General features: G+C 31.4%; 1 protein-coding gene across 2 annotated transcripts in view; it reads right to left on the bottom strand.

Moving 5' to 3' along the window:
• Nucleotides 1-57: 57 nt before the first annotated feature.
• Nucleotides 58-13317, bottom strand: part of LOC130898184 (ATP-binding cassette sub-family G member 1-like) — a 76693-nt gene continuing 63433 nt past the window's right edge. The window contains exons 5-10 of one of the 2 annotated variants that reach the window (XM_057807274.1): nucleotides 9912-10150; nucleotides 9418-9680; nucleotides 5691-5859; nucleotides 3682-3938; nucleotides 2424-2664; nucleotides 58-430 (exon numbers count right to left, since the gene is read on the bottom strand). In XM_057807274.1, the coding sequence (XP_057663257.1) occupies nucleotides 402-430; nucleotides 2424-2664; nucleotides 3682-3938; nucleotides 5691-5859; nucleotides 9418-9680; nucleotides 9912-10150 (1198 nt within the window). In that variant the 3' untranslated portion in view covers nucleotides 58-401. Of the gene's footprint in view, nucleotides 2665-3681; nucleotides 3939-5690; nucleotides 5860-9417; nucleotides 9681-9911; nucleotides 10151-13317 lie in introns of both variants that reach the window. The other variant, XM_057807273.1, reaches the window with a different exon arrangement.

Raw genomic sequence — 13317 nt, 5'->3', positions numbered from 1 at the left:
CCTATTTTTTGTCGATTTAAATTCACTTTCATGAACTAAAGAAATAAAACACTAAACTGGTTTTAAACGTTTTAATTTCATAATATAAACATACTTAGATATTTTAACTTTGGCAATTTTTTCCTTCTGGTTCTCCCACAACACATAGTTTTAAAAAATAAATTATCAATTGAAATAGTACTCTATAAATAATTAACAATACATTCATTATAGGTACAAAGCTGAAACAACAGTTTGCTTAACTTCAATATAATATCTCTTAAATTATAATGTGTACATTTTTCATTACTGTTCTGAATTAGGTATCACATTTGTATAGTTGATCATTTTTTAACAATAAATGCTAATAGTTAATAAACTAATTACTTTGGAAGACCAAATGATTTCCACACACGTCCACTTCATATAAAAGTAACTAACATCAATATTTCTAGAAAAATAAATGATATCTTAAAGGGTGTGAAATAAATGGTGTGAACAATTGTGCAACAAATGTTAATGTAATGAATTTTTATCTAATAATTTTGCAAAAGACGAGAATTGAAAATATATATCATTTTACAAAGAAAGGTGTTCACTACGAAGTAAAGGTTGAAAATGAGGAATCTGGTAGATATTCAAAAAACCACCTTCATAAAAAAATAAAATTGTCATCTTTTTGTGGTTAAGTAACGAAAGCTATAGAGCTATAGAGGTGGCTCAAACAAATGGATTAGGTTGCAAAGCAGCATACGAACTAGCAAGTACTGGGAAGAATTTGATGATGTACACTCACATTCAAGTAATAACTGCAAGAAATTGTTTATAAATGATTTAAATGTTGTCTAGAACATATTTAGAGGTCAAAAGCCACACAATATTCACCTGCATATGTCCATTTGTAGCAAATACAAGCAGGAATGCACATACAGCTACAACAGAATTTGAATTTTTGCCTATAATACGATATATGAATAATTGAATACTCCAATTTGTATTGTTTAAGTGCAATAGCATGTACTTTGAAACAAATGATTCGATCACAAGATGTTATTTGAATTGTAAACTAGGAACCAATAATCACTTCTAGATATGGTGGGAAATAATTTAAAATTTTTCCCTAAACGGAGGATAACTTTCTCATATTATTTTCTAATTGTTTAATCATTAGCATCCAAAATAATTAATCAGAAAATTGAGAAAGGTTAGATATAAGGAGCATTCCATTGTTGGATCTAATAAGAAACAATAAAATTTAAAACAGTTAAGGCCGCTTGACATGATGCAATTTATTGCAAAGTCAATATATTGCATAGATTAATATTGCATTTTATTTAATATGTGTGAGCGGTTTAAAAATGAAAATACAAAAAACTAAGTAAAATAAACAAGAGAAAGGAGGATCACTAGCAATAATTATATCGTCTGCTACCTTGCTTCTAGAGTGTGATGAACAGAAAAGAGCACCCAGGCGATGGTGAGCCAGGACATGGCTAGATAGAACAAGAGGAAACATGAGTTTAGCTATAAAATTGGGTTAGAAAACATACAAAATGGAGATTAGGTGAAAAAACATTTGAAAAACTCGTAAGGAAAATAAAACATGAGATAATTAAGAAGTCCTTGGCGAGAGACGTAGTATCAGCAGATCAGAAGCTCATTTCTCCCTAGACTTGTAACGTACATGCAATAAAAATGATCACACCAATAATGTTGCGAGTGCGAGATCTTGCATGTAACAATTACCCAAACTCCTTCTGCTCATGCTTTTGATCAAAAAATATAGAGTCTTGCATTGCATTGCACGTTGTCTTGCATCATGTCAAACGGCCTAAAGAGAAAGATGAGAAGTGGGTCTTAATTCTACTATATCATTACAATGAGAAATAAAGTGAAGAGGGAATTTGAATAAAATGTTGAAATGAAAGACTAACAATAGTATTGGACTAGAAAATTTAAATACAAATACAGTTTTAAGAAAATATCTTGTTCGCATTCTTTTGAAATGGTCATAAATCACTATTATATTTGTTCTCCCCATTTCTAAGACATTTTATTGCCAACTTTCACACTCTAATATCCCCAGTCTATTTTATTTGTGATGGGAATGAGCAAATGAAAAATAACTCAATTCATACTTTGAAGTAATTAAAAAATAATGTCGAGACATCTATTTATTATTATCTACCATCATTTAAGACCCTATTCCATATTATTAAAATATTGCGTATACACAGAAAAGAATAAGACTCAATTTATTACAAGTCTTTATCACCGTGTGATACCAATATGAGATTTTACTATACTACCTACATATTTTAAAGCTATAAACGTTTTACTTGGTGTTAACCTTTGTCGTAGCAAATAATAACTGCTACCTCTAAATAGAATTAAAATAAAAGTGAGTGCCAACACGTCAACCCAAAATATAGTATTTTCCATACCCATATCTTTAACGAAGAAATTCAAATCAGTATATATACAATATTCTGAAGTATCAGGGCAAGATAATTTCTCTCTATCTTTCAACATAGCGTGTATTAGCCCTTCTAGGGAATATCGAAGGTAGCTACATTGCATGAAGACTTTTATTATCGTTGGTACAGTATCATAACCAGAACCAAATCCGTAGACGGCCAATAGCATGAAAGGAACCGAAACTACTGGACCCATAAATACGGCATTCTGAAAATGATAATGATATTATTAATTATTTGAATAATAGTCATAAACATGTTTAGGAAGAGGTAATACATATATAAGTACTAGTATACGTAGTATATACATAGTAGTGTGTGAGACGTGAGAGATTATTTCCATATAATCGCAGATATTGAGTAATTTTTAAAATCGATAAAGACAAACTACCATAATTTTGCATAAAATGAATTAATTCCATTAACTGCATTCCTCCAAGAAGAATTTCAACTGGAAACTAACAACAAACCAAAAGAAAAGGAGATATGTCAAAAAGGAGTGAGGAAAGGATTATAAGGAGAATGCTAGAAGCCAGAACAGTAAAAGCGAGAAACGCAAGAAGACCAAGGAAGACCTGGGTGGACGAAATCAACAAAGTGATTGAGAATGGAAGGCAGAAACTACATGAGGTACTAGCACAAACAAAATACAAAGTACGAAAATTGTTAATTTTAAGACGTAGCTAAGCATTCTATTAAATAAAATAAATCACCTTGCTACTGGTAGGATGATTCATCACTTCCTTTGCGGAATTTAGTGCTGTTTGTTAGTGCCCATAAAAGCGATTAAAGCTCATGGGTTCATGTATAGCATCAACGTTAATACTTTTAAAAACTTAATGCATTTTTATGCTGAATCCGATAAATATGTTGGGGCGTAACCCGACAAAAAAAGACAAAATTTTGAGATGAGTTTGGCTGTGTGAATAAAATTCTTGAATCTGAATATATGCAATAGTAAATTGAACAAAAGACACACAACTATTCCAGCAAAAGTAGAGCTTCACCACTATCAGATCTAAATCCAATCAGGACTTTTTGAAACTTAAGCACCGAGTATTTATAAGTACCACTTTCGAAGTTTTTCGAGTAAAGTGATATAATTATAAGCTTAAAAATGTAGTTTCTGCATTTATCAATTTATGTATAATATATTACATTTATTACTTATTGGAGTTAGCCTTTCCGAGAGATTATGTAACAATGCAAATTTAATAATACTTACCACAACTTTTAGTTGAGCTGCCACAAGAAGTCCAAGACTCTCAGAAACTACACTGGTTAAAATGCAAATAATGAAAAACATCACCATCCTGTGTACCTCTAAGGGTTGATCTGTCAAGAGATAGACGGAGCCCATATAAATTAATCCAAGTATTAATTGAACGGGAATTGTAGAAACTGAGAGTGCTGAATAATAAGCACTTAATCTATACCATTTGTTGAAATGCTCTCTCTTTACCAGTTGTATTTCTCGAGGAACTGGAACACACATAACAATTTTAATTAAACGATAATTGTGTTATCTTAACTCAATTCTCCGATGATGAATACATAGGAGTTAGAAAGAATATATTTTTTGAAAAAATCTTCGTATATATTCTTTATTTTTATAAAATTTTGAAATCAGAACTCCTAACAACACTTTCAAAACGACAATAAGACTTTAATATCACGTTTATTGATTTTAATTGCTATATAATTGTTTTTTTTTTAATTGAAACCCGTCCAAATTAAATTTATATTAGTTTGAGGTATTACGAATGATGTTGAATTTTGATAGGTTATTTAGTTACAAATTTCGATGAGTTTTTATAGAATTTGTTTTGCGAATTATTTAAATCAGTTTTTTTCTTGATACTATGATCAGTTTGAGTAATGTATGTTGTCTCAGAAAACATGCGTTTTTTGTACTTATTATCCGTTATTAAAACTTTTACAGATTCATAATTAGTAGAATAACCTTCATAGAAAACGTGTTCGGCCAACGAGCACCTGTCAGTATAATTTGCAGTCACCATATATATGGTATATGAAACCCAAGACAATATATCAGTTATCATTCATATCACCCACGTAACACTAAGATTAATTTAATAAAACAGTCCTCCTTATAATCCAATATTTCATGAAAGTATCATCCATATCTTTTGAAACGAATTCAATATAATACAGTTACTTTGACAGTCGAGGGAGCAATGATAATTGTAACAGTATTATTCATACACCTTCAACATATATAAAATCAGTTTCTATTTAATTCCCCGTAATCTTTAAACATCATAATATTGATATAACATACAGTCAAATCGTTGAAATCCAATCTATTCTTACTAAAATGAGCGAAAAAGAGTTACCACTGAACAAGATGACCGTTTTTGATATCCACAAGTTTGCGGAATAGAACAGCTACTGTGATTTCACTGCGAAATCAGTTGGAAGAAGTGAGAAATGTCAACGTTAGTGAATGGACCGTTAGAAGAAGACATCATGCTGTTGGACTGTCATGCAGAAGAATGGCTACAAGTCCCCCGTTGCATCGCCAGCATGGGACTGCAAGATTGACATTTGCCAGATATCACGTTCGTTGGAATGATGATGACTGGAGCTGGGTATTGTTCTCAGGGATTATCTGGATGAGGTAGAAATTAGGCGGTTTGACTGGCTAGCCTGCAGCCCAGACATGAATCCCATAGAACATGTCTGGGGCGGGTTAGGACAACTGATCCGCAGACATACACCAGCACCAAGAACTGCCCAGGAGCTGAGAAGATTGCTGTTGCAGGAATGGGATAATATCGACCAGAATGTGATCCGCAACTTAATTCAACATAATTCAAGCAGTCATCAATGCAAGAGGAGAGAATACACGTTATTAGTGTCAAGTTTTTCTATTTTGTTAATGTTAAATTTTGCCCAAAATGTTAATTTGTTGCTTTTTCAGAATAAATCATTAAATCCAAGAAAAAAAGCATATTTCTTTAGTATAGAGTATCAAATTCAGCTTACAAAAGCACATGCAATTATGTACAGTTTGCGAATACTATCTGAAAACGTAAAATTTCAAAGAACTTGAAAATTTTAAGGTGACCTCAATTTTTTGCTCGCCAGTGTAAAAAACATCAAACCACATTATTAAATTATTGAAATTCGTAATAATTTAGTAGTGATTAGTAATACTACAAGTGTAAACGAATATATAATCATTAATCTAGACACAATTCTCCTACTTACATTGTAATAGAATAGGCATCATTGGTATGTACATAAAAAATATGATACAGCAATAGTAGAATCCAAAATTGAATATAGTCTTAGAACCATCTTGCCCCATTCCATAATATAGCGTACCCACCAAAAGTCCAACCAATGTATACAAGCATGCTCTCATCAAAAGGTACATCTGAAAGGAAGGTCAAAGAAGTTAGTGAAGGAATAAAAAAAATCAGGAACTTGTAAATCGAGCTCAAATTTTCCTTCCTCATAATCAAACTTTGATAAAGGGGGTGTGATGAAGGGGTTTGATAAATCGTGTTGATTTTTAGGTCTTTTCGATAAAAATTAGTTTAAAATAACAGGTAAAAATTTCCCTCTTTATCAAAATATGACTTGACATTGACAATTTGCATAATCAGAATTCCCAGATTTGCTTTTTATCAACGATTACCATTGCTATGTCTTCAGCGAAACCTATTAGGGTAATGTCTTTTGTAAATTCTTTCGTTAGGAGCACATCATATAGGATATTCCAAAATGTAAAGCCAATAATCGAATCCTATGGGACACCGCTATTTCTTTTTATATTTTCTTCTATTCTCTCATAGTAGACTATAATTTCTCGTTCCGAAATATATGAACTTCACCCTGTAGGATCCCTTGCACTTTGCTTTATTTTGCCCGTACTCCTGCACTTGCAATAATGTTTCGTTTTATTTCTTTTTATGGAAGGACCTAGCCGGTTTGGATCGATATTTGTTACTTTTAGCATTGGTTCCGTCATGCCCATAACAGTTGTGATCTCATCAATATTTTCAATCTGAATCACTTTCTTAGCAACTAAACTAATACCATAACGTTTGGGATTTTGCATTCTATCTCATTTTTAAGGATTCTCGCATTGCCTGGTTTTTACCATCAGGTTCCCTTTTTTGTTTTTTTTTTATACATCTTTTACGTCCACTCTTATTTTACTTGAGTTAATTATCAATAATTTCTCCATACTTTAGTCCTCTTCGATTTCAGTTTAATAATCAATCGATCATTTGATCTGTGGTAGGATGCTGGAAAATTTCAATCCCCAGCATACCCTCACTACGGAAATACCTCAAGCTCGTTAATTATGGAAGAATTCGGATTGATAGGTGACCGAATGAACAACCGACAAATGACAAATTTTCAATGATATGTGGAGGGTTCCTGGATAATTCAAATCTCCAATATACCCATCTTTACATCATCGATATCTTCGCGTTCTTAAACTTTTTATGTTTTCGATTGTTGTTTCAATCGATTCTTCATTGTAAATCTTGATATTCTCACCCATCTTCTTTCTTGTGGTCTTGCAGAGTTCAATGTATTCCATCCTTTGAAAATTATAGTTGGTCTTGATACCCCTGTGTTTCTTCAGTAAAGCTTTAATCTCTTCTTGTGCTAGCTAGGACCTCCTACTTTCTTTGCGCGTTTCAGAATATTTTACATTAATTTTGTAGTGCCAATGTGTTCCTTTAGTATATTTTTTAGTATCGCTGATATAGATCAGTGTTTTCTTTTAGTTTGTTTATATAGATTCATGGGTGGTTTTCTCACAAGTTTTATTTTTCCGAGACTAATGTTAGGGACAATTTTTGCTGCGATCAATCTGTAAGCACTACCTGTGCGAAATTTGATAAAAACGCTTACATCTTATATTATGTCTATTTTTTTGGTTATGACATAATAAAATTGATTTTTGATGCTCCAATTAGAGATTACCATTTTCTGTTGTGGTTTTTATTGATATATTGATTATAGACTTGTTCTTTCAGTATTTGTTACTTTTTTGACTTTTTTCGTTTTAATGAAAATTCAGATATATAACTTAATATAACCCCACGAATATAAATAAAAAGAAAATTTGTTCTAACCATACTAAGATTGACAAAATTCTAACTTCAATAAATATGAGTATAAATTATTTTTTAGAATTTTGCTTTTTGGCGTTTTAAGGATTTTTAATTTTTGTAACTGAATATAAGATTACATAATTTGTAGATTAGTTCTTCCCTATATTTATGAACCTTAATCTGTTTTCTGAATATTGAGATTTCTATTGCATGTAAACAGTAATTTCGTATAGTTTGACATCAAAATATTACTTCGATTAATTTTCTCCATGTTGGCTGAGATTTTATTGAAGTACGAAAAGAATCTGTTAATATATGATTCATTTATTCAGTTACATAAATGGAATTTATAATGTAGAATTATAATAATTTTTTTTTGGATTGGTTGATTATTTCTTATCAGTAATCCATTTAATTTTTATGTGTATACAATTATCCTACACATGATTCAACTCTTATTTATTTGTCAAAATTTCCCATTTAGAAAACAAATTGAAAAATTTTCAGGCACAAATTGGGTACCTATAAAACTATGTATCTACCTCCAGAAACACAAACAAGATAAAAAAGTATGAAGTTTTAGTATCAAAATATATCTCCCCATACATCAAATGCAAATAATTGGAATTTTGGCGCACCGACTTCACAATGATGAATTTACATTGGGTGGATCTACTCGGGAAGTTACGAAACGCAATAAATATTTCGAGGATATTACTGCATTTAAATTTTTAGATAAGATATCAGAGGAAAAAAATAGCTTCAAAAATATTAACAACAATTCTAGAAAAAATAGACCTAGAATAGGAAGGAGTGGAAAAGCATTGAAAAAGAAATGAAAAACTGTGAAGAAAGTTTCATGATGTTTTCTCAAACAGTTCTTGTCATTAACGCCACGAAGAAGAATTATGTAAAAAATATAGTTCTGAAGATCAAATGAATGATGCTGGGAATAAATTAGGTCTAAACTGTGGAGAGTTTGACAAATCCGAAAGTTGCTTTAGATATGGACGTGGCTGTATGTGGAAATATAAAGGCGTCATAATTTGCCTTTGTTTGTCAAAAACTCCACTTCATATAGGTACATCGATACGTCAGTGGCATATTAACTTTTAATTTAAGCTTTTTTGCTAATTTTGCACATGTTTCTGCCTTCCTTCTTGTTCTTGTAATTGATTGACGTTTTTATAAAATATTCTGTATTAATATTGAAGACTATAAGTCACATTTCACGTATTTTTGACATACTACCAATATGATAAAGTTAAAAGTAAAAACTTCAATAATACTGAAACAACAAAAAATATTAAAGATACAAGGTATTTGGTTTAAGTGGACGGCAATGTCCGCAGTTCCCCTAAACTTTGTTGTAGGTATTTATTATCAGGACAATTATTTTACTGTGAATAATTTCGTTTTCTAATATTCATAAACTATTTCAAACTATTTCGCTCCATCCTGTGCAAGTTTCACCCGCTTATGTTTAACCTGCAAAAATAGCTTAACTTCATCAGGTTAAGCTAGTTATTATTACCTAAACCCTGGTATTTTCTTATGATATTGTAAGTGAAAGTTGAATTTGATCTAAACTGTCCATTGGATGAAGTTGTGCTTAAAAGATAGTGTCTGAAAAAAATATACGTCAGATTGGAACATTAAAAAACTAAATACTGGTGTTTATATCAACAAAAATTTTATTTTATTTGGAGCCAGGACCAAGTTGACTATATTGGTCTTATTTGGAGTAATGTTGATGTCTGAAAGTTTTGTATGAAATTATTTTCAAAATAAACTTATGAATATCCAATATCATAAATATTAGAAATTTTATATTTTATATTTTATAGTTTATATTTTACCTGGTCTCTCCACATCTGCAACCACAGTCGTGTGGTAAGAATCCAAAATTGACTAAACCAACTTGACTGATGAGTAAAGTTTGACGAACTTAACTCGGCATATACTTCTTCTATTGATGAAATACTAGAGTGAGCATTAACGTCTTCGTTATTTTCTTCAATACGAGTATGCTCCATTTTTGTATAATTTTTTCGGCCATTTTCTATAATGGATACCATTTGATCTTGGAAATCTCCATATTCACTACAGCAAATTTCCATGACTACAAATTTCATAACAATTATTTAATGGTATTTCAATATAAATGTTTCATTTTAGCTTGTTTTAAATGTATTTTACTGCACTGTTATTTACTGCACCACCCTCCAATACATGGAATTGAAATGAAAAATGATTTTCATCAGCTTTCTATAAATAATTCAATGTCATATGGCTGGTGTAGTTCAATATTTGTATATTTATTTTCTAATAATACTTTTACAAAATTACTCACTGAAATCAGCTGGATTATAATGTTTTGGACATTCGATTCCTATTTCAAGCAAAAAGTTCACAACTTCCGGACCGTAACCACGATAAACACATTGACCATCGGATAATACATAAACGATATCGAATATAGAGAACAGTTTGGCACTCGGCGTATGAATAGAACAAATTACTGTGCGTCCACCTTCCGCAATTTTCTTTAATAATCTTATACACTGAGAACATGAAAGGTCATCCAATCCTCTAAAACAAATACAAAAAGTTGACAATAACTAACGGAATGCTCAATTTTAAGCCGAACGTATATGTTATTGGTAAACAAAGAATATAAAAAGTTAACAATAATTATTATTAGAACGATGTCTCCTACTGATTAATTTCTACGTTATTTTTTTAATATATATCATCGACAATCCGCCGACATTGGCATCCCTAATGGCTCGAAATTACAAGGAGAGGGTAGTAACCACTGACAAGTTTCCTAACGACCTCTTGTTCGAAGTTTCTAATCCGAACTGAAGACACATCCAGGCGGCGCTGCTACTTGATTCATGTAGCTAAACAGTAGTCGTCTTCTGGTGACATCTTCACTTCCAACTGCGAATTATCAGTAGATCTCTAGCCATAGACGGCCATATGTGAATTAAATTATTAGGTGATACACAATAAGCTCAATAATTGAAAAACATAATATCAATTTACACCTATTACTTCGAATTTCATCATTCGAAAAGTTGGCTTGTCGTTCCTCCTTGTAATTGCGAGCCATTAAGGATGCCAATTTCGGCGGATTATTTTTTTCTTCGTGGTATTAGCCAGGGAAGTAGTTTTTCTAGAGATTTCTCATTTCTTAGACCAATTACATTGAATATTTTTGGTGTATAGCTATCTACAACACAATGGAATGAATATTGAGATAAATAATTTCAACAAACACTCTTCCAGATGCATCATCCGGGGAACGTGATGACAAAATCTTCTCAACTTGTAATAAGGAGTACATGACAGAATAGTAAAATTTAATCAACTTTTTTCTCATTGGATCTTATTTCAACACATATTCTTTTAGACAATTTTATCGAAAAAGTGTGCTTAACAGATAAACTCACCATAATGCCATGAGCTGCATGAGAAAAATTTGGAAATTTTTGATTTATTGCTTTTATCGTTTATATATATACAGTGTGTCAACTACCTTGCTAATATTTCGATTTTTCAGGTTTATAAAAACAAAAATATTGATTAGAATGTTTTTGAAATAATTACGGTCATCTGCGTAGAATTATTGAAGTATGTAGAATACGCTTAAATAGTACCCTTTGTATATATTTTCAGTGTTTTACGATTTATTGAATTACAAATGGCACTGTGAATACCGCATAATTCTACAATACTAATTTTTTCTACAATACTTCATGTGACCGTTTTTTTTTTACAAAAATAATAACCGAGAACAAACAGCTTATGTATCTAATGTATCTATGAAAATGGTCTCAATCAATCGAAAAATTTCTTTGCAGACCGTTTAAACTACCATGACAACGAAGATAATGTATATGAATATTGTTCCAAAATATTGAGTTAAAATTCTTATTATTGTATAAAGTTAATCCACTATTAATTCTGTTGTTAATTGAAGAAAGTACCCACGCAGAAACTTAATTTCTTAATCAATTAGATCAAAGGTTGAACAAAATACAAAGGAAGGAAAGGTTACTGAAAACAGCTACAATGAGGTCAAAAATTAAAATATCTAAGTTCAACAGTCATCGACATAAGTGAATAATAAATTAAAACAAGGTAATTAGTGCTTATATAGTATTAACTCATATGAAAAAAATGTTACATACAACTAAAAGATATCAACGTATTTTTCCTTATAGGAAAAATACGATATTGTGATAGATATTAGCATGATGAAATAAATTCTTTACAGAACTGACGTTAACGTTCCATTATGTTGCATCATTAATCCACGAGAACGGCAAGTTACACCAATTCATACTGAAAAAATGTCTATCAAGCATAACTAGTTATTCCAAATGAAATTAACAAGTTATCACTTTGCTATATTATATCTGGTCACTATTAAGTCACTAAAAGTACCGAAAATGTACACAAACCCTTCTCCGTAGACTATATTACAGAAAAATTTTGTAGTGAGAGAATGCGCATTTTTTCTCACTTGTTTCACAATATATATCATTGACAAGTTCATATAAAACAATAATTTTATTACCAAAAGATCGGTACATTTACGTAAACTTTTCGACATAATCACCGAAGAGATTGAGGCTTTTATCATATCTGTGGACAAGCTTTTCGATACCCTCTTCAAAAAAGTTGCCGCCAATGAATTCAAATAGAGTACAAAACACAAAACAGACCTTGAAACTTCTGGAAATTTTGTAGACAAAGGAGTAATGGTGAATCTGCGTCCTTGGCCCCCTTCATCATGCACATTATTACGGCCATCTTTAAACTTTCGACACCATTCACGCACAACATCATCCCCATACACACAACTCATTCTCCGATGGATTTCTGCAGCACTGTTGCCTTCAGCCTTCGCAATTCATACTTGGGGAGCATCAATAATGGCGGACATGTTTACGTCGCTGTAGCACAACGCCGTCTGACGCCTGAATGTCAACAATGGCGGAGTGTGTAGGGCGAGAGCTTCGCAGTCGCCTATAGTGCATGCCCGCTTTCTTCTGCCCGCGTAGCGTCTGCACAGAGCTATCAGAGGTTGATATATACAATATCTTCCTAAAAGAATACGGTTTTAGTGCCATTATATTTATAACTCAACGAAATTGAAAATATGAAGTAAACTAAGTAACCCATTTGAGGTTGAATATCTCGTCCATTCTTTATCATAATTCTCCATATGTTGATCAGACACATCTAATGAATGAAAAACTGATGAAATTATTTAAAAGGGATTGGTACTGATCATTCCCCATGAGAAATTATATTTATGAACTACATGTAGAGAAAGAGGATGGAGTACAGAATGATTTTTTATAATTGTATGATTTGTTGCCTCAATTATATCTTCCGTTAAATATTTTAAAGATACAATGTGGATGGAATTTACTTACTATAATTTCCTATCATCTCTTAAAATTGTTTGTTATCAATAGATCAAAGTTTAAGGAACTCGAACGACAAATTGGCAGTGGGAAAATACAAGTAATCTATCTTAAACAAATGAATAACCATAAAGTATTCAAAAATAAAGAGAAAGTCAATGTCAAACACATGGTGGGATTGTATAATTCGGCATCGTCAAAATCAGTTAGCATCAAGTCTAGAAAAAAAACTTGTACATGTGCTACCCGGACAATATTTTTCATTAGAACAAAAAAATAATGTTGAGTTAAATTGTTTGTTAATCGTTGAATATC

Source organism: Diorhabda carinulata, chromosome 9 (assembly GCF_026250575.1).
Source record: "Diorhabda carinulata isolate Delta chromosome 9, icDioCari1.1, whole genome shotgun sequence".
In the NCBI taxonomy this organism is placed as follows: domain Eukaryota; kingdom Metazoa; phylum Arthropoda; class Insecta; order Coleoptera; family Chrysomelidae; genus Diorhabda; species Diorhabda carinulata.
This window is presented reverse-complemented; position numbering and strand designations above follow the sequence as displayed.